This window comes from Rhea americana, unplaced genomic scaffold, assembly GCF_003343005.1.
Source record: "Rhea americana isolate MKP2758 unplaced genomic scaffold, rheAme1 scaffold_6, whole genome shotgun sequence".
NCBI classification, from domain to species: Eukaryota; Metazoa; Chordata; class Aves; order Rheiformes; family Rheidae; genus Rhea; species Rhea americana.
The window spans coordinates 4,038,501-4,053,146 of record NW_028186756.1 but is presented as its reverse complement, the minus strand read 5'-3'; the positions used below and the strand labels follow the sequence as shown (position 1 = coordinate 4,053,146).

General features: G+C 41.5%; 1 protein-coding gene across 1 annotated transcript in view; it reads left to right on the top strand.

The window, feature by feature from the left end:
- Nucleotides 1-12,758: 12,758 nt before the first annotated feature.
- Nucleotides 12,759-14,646, top strand: part of PGRMC1 (progesterone receptor membrane component 1) — a 7,733-nt gene continuing 5,845 nt past the window's right edge. The window contains exon 1 of the mRNA XM_085319720.1: nt 12,759-12,797. Within this exon, the coding sequence (XP_085175846.1) occupies nt 12,759-12,797 (39 nt within the window). The remainder of the gene's footprint in view (nt 12,798-14,646) is intronic.

Below are 14,646 nucleotides of genomic sequence, written 5' to 3'. Positions count from 1 at the left end.
GTGGATTTTATGCAACGAAGATCCTGCACATTTCTTACATGCGAGTTGCATTTGGACCCCTGCAACATTATGCACTTAAAGTGTGCCTACATTGCACAAGGACACATCAGGTAGGGATCTCCTAGGAAACCTTCACAGCATCAGAGCACGCACCGCACCACACCACACAGACCCAGGAGTGGAGAAACACTCTGGTGTGCATCTGTGCAACCTGGTGAGCAAGCTGGTGTGAGCACCACAGCTTGCACACCAGCAGTTAGTCCACCCCCCAACAGGGTGGGCTGTCGATGCTCCCTGTCCTGGGGTTACATGAAAGCCTTGGGTTGTAGAGCAGGCGATGGGGCTAGATAAGCTGAAGTAACTAATTCTCCTCCTCTCCACCTTTCCCAGCCATGGCCTGCCTGAGCACCACCTGATGCCCTCCTGCACCCCTTCATGCAGCTGAAGCTATGCAGCTGCACAGATCCTCTGCTCCTTTTACAGCAGGACTGCTCTACCCTTAAACAACTGACATTTTCTATTTATTTGTGTATCTCTGAAAAAGTAACCTTGCCCACCGTCTGGACATCAAATGAGGTATCTGAGGTAAATCCAGCAGCTGAATTCAAGTCTAGCTTCCAGTCCTCATGTCTTCGCCAGCAGGCAAAGAAGTCAATGTTAATTGAGAACTTTCAGACCAGATTTTATACTGCACGTGATCTTGCCTAAGTATTTTTTATAAATGCAACATTCCAGCTGAAGTGTATGTAGAGCACTCCTTCCATTATAACCTGTAATAAATCCTGTATGAAAGAAATACTACAAGTCACTCTCTCTGTAAGTCATACCACGGTTCTCTTTGGATTCAGAGGATTGCTTTACTGTGTGCTAACATAAATGTGACTATAAGGAAACACGTTTCTGAAGCAGAAACAGATTCAGCTTTGTTTCAAGTGAGATTCCCTGGCTGGCAAGTGAGCCTGGCTCAGGAATTTTTAAGAGAAAAAAGCCTTCAATACTAAAGAAACAACTAAACATGCCTCACTTAAAAGCTGCAGTATCAGAGCTTTAAACAAACTGGGTTGGAATCAAGCACAGTATTCTGTGGAAAACAAAGAAGTGGAGATAAGAGGATTTCTGCCTTTCAGAGTTTATATGTCCATCTGTGATTAATATTAGGAAGAAAATGAGGGTAAAATCCTATCTCTGAAAGTAGAGAGCATAGTCAGGGGCCCATCTAACTTGTACTGTACCAGCTCCTAATTCATGTATATGAGCCTGAGGAATTTGCCACAATACTTGCTCAGGAATCTAATTGCTGTATGTTAATCTAATTATGTCTGGTTTTACACTTTGTCTGCAATGTCTGGGGTTTGGAGTTAGTTTTATTGTTTTGGTCTTCACTGTTAGAGGAGTTTCTGCAAGCTCCTTCAATAAAAAGAGTATTTTACAGAAAGCAGCAATACATATGATCTCTTTGATTCCAGTGTTTGGTAATTCTGCGTATGAATCATTTTTTTGCAGTTTACCACAAACACACTGTCTCCATCTCTGAGGAAGGAGTGAAGATAAAATTCAGCATGCCATACCCAGTGCATTACTGAATTCTAAAATACAGCCAAAAAGATACTGGTATTCTAGATCTGTCCTCTCTAGTTTGTGCCTCCGTTGCATCTTCACAGTCAAACATAAACTCTTCCTAGATTATGTGGAGATGAAGGTCAGGCCATGTGTCATTCAAAAGGTAATTTCCCCTAGCTTTGCAACAGGATCACAGATGTAACCTCAGACCCTGGAGTCAGAAAACATAAATTGCCAAACAAGTAATACAGAGAGAGAGAGAGAGAGAGAGAGAGAGAGAGAGAGAGAGAGAGAGAGAGAGAGAGAGAGAGAGGTGTTTGTTCTACATTTTACAAATTTCCAAGGATTGATTTGCATATAAATATGTAACTTATTTACAGAGAAAATACCAGCATCTCTGCATATGCAGACAGCATAGCCAGGATGCACTCCCTCTGACATATCTACTTTTTTTTTTCCCCCACACAAATCAAAGTTTTTAATGCATCTGAATGAAAAGTGGAATACTTCTGACAGAGTGGAAGAGCTTGGTATTTTCTATAAAAATGCTAGCATGGTCAATATTTTATATACTGGGAAACTGTGGCTCTTTTGCCTAAGATGGATAGCACAGAAGTTGAACAAAGGAGCACTATTTCCACACATTCTGACTTAAGAAAATAGTATATTAAAAAACATTAATTTCCAACAGCACAACTTTTCCTTCTCAGTGTCCAGGCAAACACCAATATGCAAGACCATCTGGAAAGAAATGTGAGAACACAGTATGTAGCTACAGACACATGGATCATTGCCTAGTCTAGATGAAGAACATCGGAGGTAACAGTTCCTGAGTCTAAATAAATATCCTAAGGCAACTTGAATAATGAATTGCATTCCTACACCTCATTCTTTCCAAATCCATCTCTAGAGACAGATTCAGTCAATGTCCTTGCAACACTCCCACCAAGCTCTCTTGGAGACAGATCAGACCTGCATTGCAACTAATGCCTGTGCTGTGAATAGCAATCAGGTTTAATGACTTCCCAGGTATATTAGTTTTCCACTAATGTGGACCTACCTCTTCAACAAAATTACTCTCGATTTATTTGTATAGGTATAAGCAAGAGGCATATCAGGGACTCACGCATCTGGAATAATATTGCTAAAACCATCAACATCCTGAATTTCAACTGCCACTGAAATAAAAATTCAAAAACAAAGGTCATCTCAGATACCATCTCACTGCCTGTCAGCTGAAGTAATAGTAATAGGGGAAATCTTGAAAGTACGGTTCTGGGGAAAAAGCTGCCAGACTCCAGTGCTTACAAACACCAGGCTAAAGATAAAGTGACCATTAACCTCCAGAAAAGGGCAGGGAGGTCCCAGAATGTCCTGCCTGCAGGTGTTATTGCTCTAAAAGGAAACGAACAGAAAAATAAGAGTGAGGAGTGTGTATTATCGACATTTAATGCAAATTTGTAGACAACAGTAATATCTTGCTTTCTTTGTTAGTTTCCATCTGTATAAAGACGCAAAAGCGTTGAACCTGGTTCATTTCATAAACTGCAAAATTAAGTAGTACATCTTGAGTAATAACAAATTACCTACCAGTACCCAATATCTGCAAGATTAATTAAAAGTATCAGACCCTGTACTCTTCTGCATAGAATATAGTATTACTCCATTCTGCAGATACAGCTGGGAGAACTGAGGCAGAGTAATTCAGTGACTATTCCAGAAACCATAAACTAAGACTGCAGTCAGAGTTCCTGGTGCCTAGAACTGCATTTAGACCATGAGTCTTTCCCCATCCTATCCCGCTCAATAAGGACAGCCAGAAAGAAACTATAAGAATAGGCACTCTATAAATATCTAAGATAATTTTAAGTTTACTAACCAGCCTTCTGCCGTGGGAACTTTTACAGGATCACCAGCATCAAAACTTTGGGTTAAATTAGAAATCAATAACTCCACCACACAATTTAGCCCCTTCTGTCCAGAGTTTTAAAATCATCACATAATAAAATATACCTCATACTGAGCCAATTTCACCAGAGTCCCACACCACAGCAGAGTTTCTTGCACGGCAGCCCGATGCATTACTCATATTCAAGTTCTGGGAATCTTTAAATATCCGCAGTTTGTTCCCAGTTGTCTCTTAAATATGCTGGCATTGTTCCCATCATAATGGGAAGGGAAAATATCAAATAAATATCCAGAGACAAGAAATATGCTACTTGCGGAAGAATTGTACCTAAAACCGTTGAATAAACTATGGTTCTGAGTCACCAAGTCACTTAATCATATGCTTAAATTGGATCTCTGCTTGGTCCTTCCCGTTCCAAAGGGTATAACCACACATCGGGGCATATACCTAAGCAATGTGCTGAGCTGACAGGTCTGCCTATCATCTCCTCATGAGACGTATCTGAAAAAGCTGCAGAGTCACTGACAAACTTAAGTCCATTGCCTCAGTATCTTTGTGCTTTACCATGGAGATTAGGTAATTCCTACAGTTTTCCTAGCACCTACGTAAGAAAACAAACTCAGATCATAGAGACTGATGTAACTCATATTGTCTAGCATAGCATCAGTTATGTCCTCAAGGAACTCTGTAGCACCCGGAGACAAGCTAGTGTGAAGTCCAAAGACTAGGTATGCTTGTTCTGTCCTCACAGACAGCGCCCCTTCATCAAAAAATAATAAACAAGCCTTCTGTTTATTAAGGACTGTTTATATAAATGCAAGTTACTGACTACAGAGTCCTTAAAAGCAACAAGATGTTGCTTGAACTAAATTACAAGGTGAATTTACATTGTTTTCTAGATCACAAAATACCTATATTGCAATATTTTCTTACTGTCAATGAGACTTAATATGTCACTAAGACAACTATAACCAAGTACAACTATTTATGAGACTTCTGAATAATTTCTCCTAGACTGTGCAAAGCTTTTTCACCATAAATTGTTATGTAATTGCTTAATATAATGGAACTTCAGTAAAAAGACATACAAACAAAATACCATTAAATGCTGCAGAATAACACTGATCATTCATAAAAACAGTATTATTGATGATATGACCATATTTTTATTCTGAGTGGAATCAGTTACAAAAATAGCAAATATGTCATCTTTGAAGAGATATGTACACATGTAACACCCCTCTCACCAAAATAAAAAATCCCTTCAAAATCCAAACTATTTTCCCATTGGAGAAGTGAGAGCACGATGACTGTACTGATGCCGTGTAGCATATAGTAGAACAAAATCCAACTCGCACCCAATGGCTGTGTTCATCCCTCCTGCAGGATGAATAGTAGCAACAATGGCCACAATTTGGAGGACAGTGGAGAGCAAGAAACGTAATCACCAGAGTAAAAGCATATAATTTTCCCTGTATTCATTTTTAAACCCATTTACATCCACAAAAATTGTGGTGATATAGCTTATAATACCATTTCCTCAGACTTACCACAATAATAATGGGTGGTTTTCTCTTTCTCTCTTTCCCTCTAACATAGTTTTACACTACTCCTAATTAAAAAGATAACATAAAACCATTTACATTGTCTAGGAGCTTGACAAATCAACTAAAGTAAGAACTTCTGAGATAAATGATAGTCTTTCCTAGATTCCAAATTTCTTGCTTTATGCTAATTTATTGTAAGAATCTTAACATTTTAATGTGTTTTCTTGTATAATAAGACATCCCTTTAACTACTGCAGAACCCACAGCTTTAGGAGTTTGACACTTATTAAATCCACTCTTCAGTCATCACAGTAGCAACAAAGTAATAATACACAAAATATAGATCCCCAAAAATAAAATGTGCATTAAAAAAAATAAATGCTTAAAGAAACACATGCTGGCAGTGAACAATGTGTGTATAAACAGTCTAATGTACATCTGCTCATGGTAGTGTTATTGCTCCTGAAGTCTAAAGAGTAAGCAAATATGTTGCATTGTAGTTTTGCAGTTCACTCTCTGACATGGAACTGCTGCATGCTATGTCATTTTCAAAAGGCTCAAGTCCTTAAAACTTTAAAAGCTTTATGCTTTTAAGTATAGATAAGGTCTTTCTTAATACAGCTGTAATGAAAGACTGAAGGATTTTGGAAAGGTCTTTCATTGTGTACAATACAGAAGGCATTGCTGAAATGGGATCTCAGGCTGACTTGACTTTTCTAATGGGAGGTTTTCAACATGCCCCATTCTCTATAACATTACATTCCCATCTCCCTTGTTTTAAACCGAAATTTAAAGACAGTTATATATATCTACAAGCTCCCCATGAGACGTTAAATCATCTCAGACTCAAACATAATACACAGCTTTAAAAAGCAACAGAATCAAGCAAGCGCCTTTCACACACACTCCCAGTTTGTGGCATGTTCCTGGATAATTATACCATGGGACTATAGTTAAAACTCACAGGGAAGCTCTTAGACCATCTCTCAGATGTTAAGTAAACCACACAAGCTACCACCCTTGCTTTCTTTTTCTCACCTCTTTCACTTCCCCCTAATAACATAAAAAAAGGTAGCATTCAAAAAACTGGACATAGGGTACATTCAGGAGAATTCAAAAATCCTACTCCTACTACGAAAGGAAATAGGATGAAGTGTTCTAAACCTTGCTCCTCCTTGTTGTTACCAGTGATTAGGAACATACAAATGGTCTCTTAAACTATGTCAGGATAAATCTTATCCCGACATAGAGAGGAAGAGCATTAGACCCCTGCTACCTGGCTGCAACCATAGGCAGCTAGTCAGCAAAAGGCCTGAAAAATCACTGGTTTGCTAGATACCATGGTCCAGCGCAAGACAAACGCCCCCAGACCACATGGTTTGGGCCACAGCTACAGCTCTCTAAGTTAGGAAAAAAGGCACTCAAAAAAGGAAAGATTGGCAAAGTATCAGCCAAACTACAGCAGCACTGACCCCCTGTGTGCTGACAGGTATCTTTCCCATTTAACCCAGTGAAATACAAAAATGTTCTTGTAAAGTATAAACTAGGGGAAAGGAAAGGTCACACTCTGCTGTACACTGTAACCTTTTCTGGCAAATTTTTGCAAAGATATTTAACAGACATCTAAAAATAATAGCAACCTCCTTTATTAGTAAATATTGATGAACTTTAATGAGATGCATGTTTTGCATAAAGAAGAAAGGGCTGAACAGCAGACAAAGATCAGGTGTTTTCAAAGAAAAGCTGGGAAAGCAGGAGAGGCTGTGTAACTCCTTGATATACCATTTTGCTGACATCAGCTCTGAGGATGGTGTCAAAACTGTAAGCAAAATGAAAGTATGTACACTAACCTCCATTTTCCCCCATAGGCTTTTAAGTAGCAATATAAAAAGAAGCTGTGAAATAAGACTCTCGTTACTTCCTACAGTTTTAAGGATTCAGAATAGTGCAGTCACTATTCAACGCTCATGAGCCAGCTACACTATGAGATGGCTTGAACAAGTGGGTATATTGCATATAATAATATCTGGGGATCTCTTCAGTTTTTAGTGAACACTGAAAGATCCTTGTTTCAAACTTTGCAGTTGAAAATGTATTTTAGCGGTTTTGCCAGTTTTGGTTGGTTAGTTTGTTGGAAGAATGTTTACAGTCTTGCAGGGTTGCTTGGGTCTGTGAGCTAAGACCTGAGGAGGTCTCATGAGATTTATGGGGGATCTGCAAGAGTTAGCAACAGTGAGGGAGAAATATTAATTAAAATGATCCTTCTTATGACTGTCAGCTGCAAATCTCAGTGTCTGCTGCTTGCCAAAGAGCTGGTTTCAAGCCCTAACCTGCAGCACTCCCTCCATTGCGCATATAAGCTATCAACCAAAGATGTGGAGATAAACATCTCCAGCTAGAGAAAACATGTTTTGGGTCTGTGCTTAAATTATACAATAGACTGACCTTAAACAAGAAGTGACATTTTTCAATAAATGTATCAGAGGAAATGATGGGGGGACAGGACTGCTTTTCTCCTAAAACCAACGGCAAGTAACAAGTGCTCTGATGAAATTCAAATGGCATCTATGCTTGTGGCATTGGCACTGCTTTTGAAAGCTATTTTAGATTTTAAAAGTAGAGATATGTACATATACATGACTCAACATGATGCTGGTGCCATTCCAATAAAGTCAAGCCACTGATCCTGGGCCATATCCAAAGCTCACTAAAATCAGCGGTAGTCTTTCCACTGAGTTCAGCTCTTCACAACTTACATTCGCAGTCTGATGTACAACACAAGCTTCAGTCACACTGCTTTGAGTCCCCTCTTTGACTCATTACACAGCTTGATGTTCATGTTACGTAACTAAAGATATTCAAGACCAACCACGTCGCATACACTGTCTGTAGTATAAACACAAGGATTAGTGAAAATCCTCAGGAATAATAAAATAAATCAATCTCTCTAGATTGCTAGACCACTGTGCACTTTCTTTTATCTTAGAGTTCATACATATATGTGCACCTTTAACAAAATTCAGCAGTATCAGATACAGTGAGCATTCTGATCAAAGTTTTAGTGGCATTGAAGCAGAGATTAGGCAATAATGATTAAAGAGTGTTTGTAAGTATTAAATATATTAGACTTTCTCCCATGTACACATGGAATGATAATACAATATTGTTCACTATATGCTCATTTTCACAGCTGTTAAAACTAACCATCTTAGCTGTTCCTGCATGATCCCAATATTTGCATCTGTAGCTTGTGCTATCTTGTGGAGCATTCTAAATAAATGGATTATAAATAAATGGACCCGTATTAAAGCACGGGTCTTTGGACAAAGCACAAGTTCTCATTTCTTCATTCACTGCCACATATCTTTTTTTGGTAAAGGGAAGAGTAGCTATGCCTTTTTCTGCAATAAATTCTCTGACAGGTAAATTAAGACTTATTTCTATTGGAGACAAAAATTTTGAAATGGAAGCCAATTCCACTAAAACTTTTTATATTGTAAAACTTAACTTATGCTGGTAATGTCTCTGCTTACGCGCTCGCAGAAAGACTAGAAAGAACAGCTAGCTACTTTCCAAATATCTGAAGACAGACAAAACCCTGTATTATAGATTCCAAAGGACAAATAGTTTTGAGCCATCAAATCAGCACTGGGCATGTCTCCATCTCTTTGGTCACAGAAATCTGAGACACTTCCCTTTCAGAAAACTTCTATCCCTTGTTTTATGAAAACACAAGCAAACAAGAGGAATAGTCTTTCAACTGACAACTACTTTCTACTTTTAAAACCTGAGTTTAATTTTGGTTCCTGTAACATCCAAGTTAACTTAGTTTTGCATAGTGGAAAAAGTATGTTGAATGCATACTTCTAACCACATCAATCTGTATAGACACTAAACTTGAGTCACTTCCGAAGTCCAGGTAAGAGGAAGTGCTTTGTACCTTCTTATAACATGGTGAATTGGAAGTGAGCCCACTGTGAATTTTGCAGATACAGGATAGCTCTGTGAGGCCTATGAGCCTTGCATTCAGTCTCTGCAATGGGGCTGCATTTCTCAATGAGCACGTAGGAGCCCCGTCCAGAGAAGTGTTACTGTCTTGATCTGCTGGCAAGTCACTGACAAACATTCTCCAGAAATGTGAGCAATTTCACTAAGTTAGCAAGACTTTTCAGGTGCAATGTTCTTCAGGAACTGGCCTGAAACACTACTAATGTATTGGCATATGCATTATATGGCTAGAAATCCCTAACCAATCTACCAAGCAGAAAGTGATTCCATATGTATGAACTGACCAGATTCATTTTTCATTGTATTTGCTTTACAGCAGCAAGACTAACAGATATTTTATTTCCCATCCTGTAACATATCTGCAAACATGCTGGCATCCTAGTTATCATTTACTGTATGGTGAGCGTGAGAGAAAAAAAGAAAGAGAAAACTCACGTGCATGAAGGTTTTAAAGGCTCCTAGCAGTACCGGCAGCCTTCTGCAGTTTCCACCGAAGGATAACAGGCAGGGTGAAAGCCCCGCAGTGTCTCCAGTCCCGAAGGCATCAGCACTCGCCTTTCCCGAGCGCCCCCGGCTCGCGCCAGCACCGCGCCGGGCGGCGCACGCTTCGCCCCCGCTTGCAGCAGCCTGCGAGCCCCAGCTCCGCAGCCGCGGACCGCACCAGAAACGCCGCCAGGGCGGAGGGCGGCACCGGCCCCGCGCCGCGGCCCCGCTCTCGCCTCCCGCCGCCGCCGCGCGCGCCCCCGGGCGGCTCGGGACGGGCCGCGCGCGCCGGCGCCCGCGCTGCGCCTCGGCCCCGGCCACCGGGACGGGCGCGCGGCTGCGGGGCAGCAGGAATCCCGCACCGGGCACCGGGCACCGCGCAGCGCGCCCCGGCTCGGCGAGGATTTGGGGAACGGCAACACGCGCCGCTTGGGTAACTCCTCTCCGGCCCTTTACCTGTAACAGCTGAGTGATGAGCCCGAGGGTCTGAAAGAGCCTCCTGTTGAGGGCGTGCATGACTCGAAGGAAAACAGCCAGGGTGGGAAATCAATGGAGGGCTTCCTTCACATGTGTGTGGAAAACTGGATTCCTCCGGATTCACTACCTGGAGAAATAATTCTGTGTCAAAACCAAGAATGATGGAACTATCTTCACGTGTTTGATAAAATCAGACAAACAAAGATAAAAGGAACCATTTGTGGAACAGACAGAACTCCGGCTTGCACCTGGAAGTGTATCTTATCAAACTAGACATCTAAGATGATTTAGGAAAAAAAGCAAGAGATATTCCTTCCACATGTCTCTCTTCCCACTGCTGCTTTTTTCTCTTTACTCAGTCCACCACTTTGTCTGTAATGCTTTGGGTTTGTCAGAGCAATCCTCATAATCAATGAGGAATGTCAGAAGCAGATTTCAGCTAAATAGAAACATCACTCTAACTGAGATGAGAATCCATGCCTATCTTGTTGCATTTCCTCAACTGAAAAGATGCAAGCTTACACAGAGAAAACTCTGCTATCATCATTTATTCTTCTAAGCTTTAAAACGATTAACATTGAAGTTGGTTAGTCAATTCACATTGAAGCAGACTGATCCGTTCTGAAGCGTAACTGGCACTCCCCTACGGTGGCAGGGAAATAACTTGTGCCGTAACTCCTCAGGGGAGTTGTGACACAAGTGAAGACGGCTCACACATTCAGAAGTGCTAGGTGAACGTCTACAGTGCAAGCAAAAATCAGCAAAAAAATCAACACACTTACGAGCGCTGGGTATCGCTTCCCCAACCAGCACTAAGGGAGAACAGTTGTTAATATTTTCTACTCTCCCTAATAGTTCTACTGACTTGACTTGATCTGTGAATCATAGATTGGCTTAGTTTCCTTCATGTTGTTCAATTATTTTCCATATATAAAACCTGGCTCATCTGACCTCCAAGCAAATCCAAGAAGCTATTTTCAGGAAGTGCAGGGATTTTATTGACCCTTTCACTATTAATCAGTGTGTTTTCTAAGGATACAAAGGCCGTTATGTTGCAAGGAGCACACACAGACTTTGTTTTCTTTTTTTCCTGTCTCTTCCAGAAGTATCTACAGCTTATCTAGGTTGTTCTGACACCTGCTGCCTTTCAAAAAAAGAGCCCATACCTAGACTTCATACCAGAATTTCCACCTGTAGTTAAAAGACAGTGAGATTTCTCCAAAACTTCCCAGTGTGGTTGCTGTATATACTGACCAAGCAAGCGTTCCTGTTGCAGAGACTGTCAGCCCTTTTAGCGTGACTGAACCAAAAGCCATGGCCCTTGCAGCCTGCTGGACAAGTCAGTAAGAAAACTCATGGCAGGTGTGGCTGGGGAGAAGATTTGGGTTGCAAGCTTGCATCAGTCTCTTACAGAGGCAAGAAATTCTCCAGGATGCTTCTCTAGTTGAGGGCTTTGCCTTTACAACTCTCCTTTTACATACTTACAGGAATGACAGGATCTTGATAGCCTTCAGCATAGTGTCATCTTCACATTGCAAAGTTTTCTTTTCTGGCACTTATCTTGAAGGGGGAAGAAAGCAGCTAGAAAGTCAAAAGATGCAGCTGAAAACAAGCAGAAATGTCACAGAAATGGAGTAAATAAAATAAAAAATAAAAAATAAAATATCCAACACAAAGACCATCTATGCTTTTCATGTGAGGACTAGATGCAATTTAGAGCATTCCTAGGCCAGATGCCAGCTCTCCACACTTGGAACAGATGCACTCTATCAACTGCTTAATATGACGTCTGCTGCCAACCTTAGGAGTATATTTGACCTACTAGACCTCTGCAGATTAGGGAGTGGTTTTGTTTCCTTGGTGTAGGTAGATACTGGTGCATAAAGGGAGAGTGAGATTACAGCTCCTCATCATTCCTTTCTTTTCCTTGTTAGTAAGTTAAATTATTACCAGGCAAAAGAACAAGATTCTCCCAAGCCTGCCCAGTACTTTAAGAGCTTTTTTAAGAGCTGCAAGGCTTGCAGGGACATATAATACCTCTATTAGACCAGCTGTGAGAAAAAGGTAGATATGATGAAGCTTGTCCATTTAAATGCATTAGATGGTCTAATAAAACATGTCTCTAGAAGGCTTGAACTCCTTGTGTCCTCATACAGCATATTCAGCCTTGCTTTTCTTAGTTTCTTTCCTCGGTTTCCAGAAGAATCTACAGACTCGAAGAGGCCATTGGGCCACAAGGCAACAACCCCTCTTTATGGCTCTTGATGCTACAAACTGTTTGTAATGCACTTCTGTGCTATTTTACTGAAGTGGCTCAAGTTGTTGGTGGAAGTTATGGATAAGACTTTAGATTGACCAGAAAAGATTTAATTTGCCAGTAGTTTTTGCTTGTCACTAGTTCTCAGTAAACTCAGAGCCAGATACATCTCAACTCTACTTCAGAAATCCTGGGTCCTTGCAGATCAAACTAAAGCCAAGAACAGTCCTGATGACTGGTAGGTCCAGGAATCTGTTCATGAACAACGCAAATTAGGCATCAGTGTCATTGCAAACTCCTGAAACCTTTCTTGGCAGTCAGTTTGAATTAAAAATATCAGTCAGGTCAGGTCAAAGAATTATGGTGGAGGACCATACAGACACTAACTTTTATCATGAACACAGCTGCCTTTTGCAGAATCATTAAAAGAACTCTTGCAAGTAATAAAGTTGGTAAAGTGGACCAGATATCATTCTTTGCAGTGAGAGAACACGAGGAGCAAAACCTGCTGGCAACAATGGTGCTCACATACCCTGGTTATCTGAGCCCTACCGTGGTAAAACCCACCATGGGCAACCTAGGCAAAGCATGCTTTGTTTAGAATCATTAAATATGCTCTGAAAGATTCCCTAGATCTAATTCAAGTTCCAAAGTGCAAACAGATAAAGCAGTAAGGTGAATGCTGGAGTACAGTAGAGCTAATTTGGCTTTACCACTACCAGATTTATGCTGGTTTTCAAAAAGAAAAAAATAAGCAGAAATATTTAAAAACTGTTTAACTACGCTGATTTGCAAGGAGATAAAAGTTATCTGAGTTCCAATGCTATTTTATTTGATTAGTATGAAGAAGGTTTTATATTAGCTCTCCTTTATCAGGTCATCTCATGGATGTTGTTAACAGAATGTCTCTATGGAGAAAACTATTATTGTTTGTAGAATGGCAAGAAAAATTGTGGGGGAACATAATTAATGCCTGTGGTATTTAACTGGAGCAGAGGTTAACTCAGTTCTGACTAGAGCCTCCATTTCACTTAAAGGAATTGCCAAATAAGCCTGCTAACAAGAAATGTATTGCAAAGGATCCATGAATGTAAATAAATCTGACTGAGGTATCATAATTTTTTTATGCTCACTTCTTTTTAAATATTTGTTCTTACCTTTTTTTCCTCTTAAATAAGATGCAATTGAAGCATATGCATATTTCTGAATATGTTGTAAGGTTAAGAAAACGTTTGAAGTCGTGCAACCATAGGTTGTAGTACTGGTGCTTGTGCAGCAGATAAGTCAAAATACTATCAATCTTGGCAATATTTCCTGGCCCTTCTTTATCTAAGAATGAACTGTTCTTGCAGAGTTTCTCTAGGGTACTCAGCATACACATAGTTGCTTTTCCCTCCCTTCAGTGTCTGGTTCACAGTCAAATTCAGGGTCAGGGTTACTTATTTCGGAGTTTGGGTTCTTACTCTCTCTCGAGCAACACATATTGTAAAGAATGAGAGAATAATCTCACACTGTATTTCTGTTTGTACTGTGTCTGTCCCTACCATGGCACGATGAAGCCTGACAGTGTCATGTCCACACTGCCCAGAATTAGGTGCTATCTGAATAATACGGTTTTTGCTTTGAATAACTCTAAAAGGTAGGAGATTTATCTAGTATCCTACACAGAAACAAGATCCAGACCTACCTTCTTACCAAATGCAAATCTCAGGTCAATGAAGCAATGAGTTTCTCAAGCTACACAGCAGATGGAAGCAGATGCGCGCAACGCGAACGGACCCATCAAGATCCAAGCGCTGGTCAGAGGAAACGGGGAGCTTCCCCGGCCGGAGAGCAGGGGGACGGGCAGGGCGAGGACATTTGAACCCGTTCCTGCCGGGAGGCCTGGGCTGTACTCCACAAGGCGCAGCTCTTCTAGCGGTAGCCCTGCGGGCCCACGAGGAGCTTAGCTCCTTTTCTAACGCTGCAAATTAGGAAACAACTGAAATGCACTGCTTTGGGTTTCACTTAACTAACTGTCCCGAGGGCAGGTCCGTTTAAAGGGGCCTTTTTCCCCTGAAGCAACCCCGTGAGCCTAAGCTCCGGCGTGGGACCGAGCTCGGCGGGGCTGCCCGTCCTCCCCGGGCGCCCTCCCGGGAGGGAGCAACGGCTCCACCCCACGGTGCCGGCCCGGCTCTTCCCGAGCCGCGGCCAGGCCGCGCTCCGCCGAGAGGCCCCCTCAGCCCGAAGCACCGAGCCGCCCGCCGGCTCGGCACGGGCAGGCTCCGGCAGAGCCGACATGTTTAGCTATGGGGGGGGGAAGGGGGGACAACGAACACCGTGATTAAATAGGGGGAGCGAGCTCCCGCGACTCCAAGTTTTCCTTAATCAAAAGCTCCCGCTCGTTCCCCTCCCCCCGCGCCCCT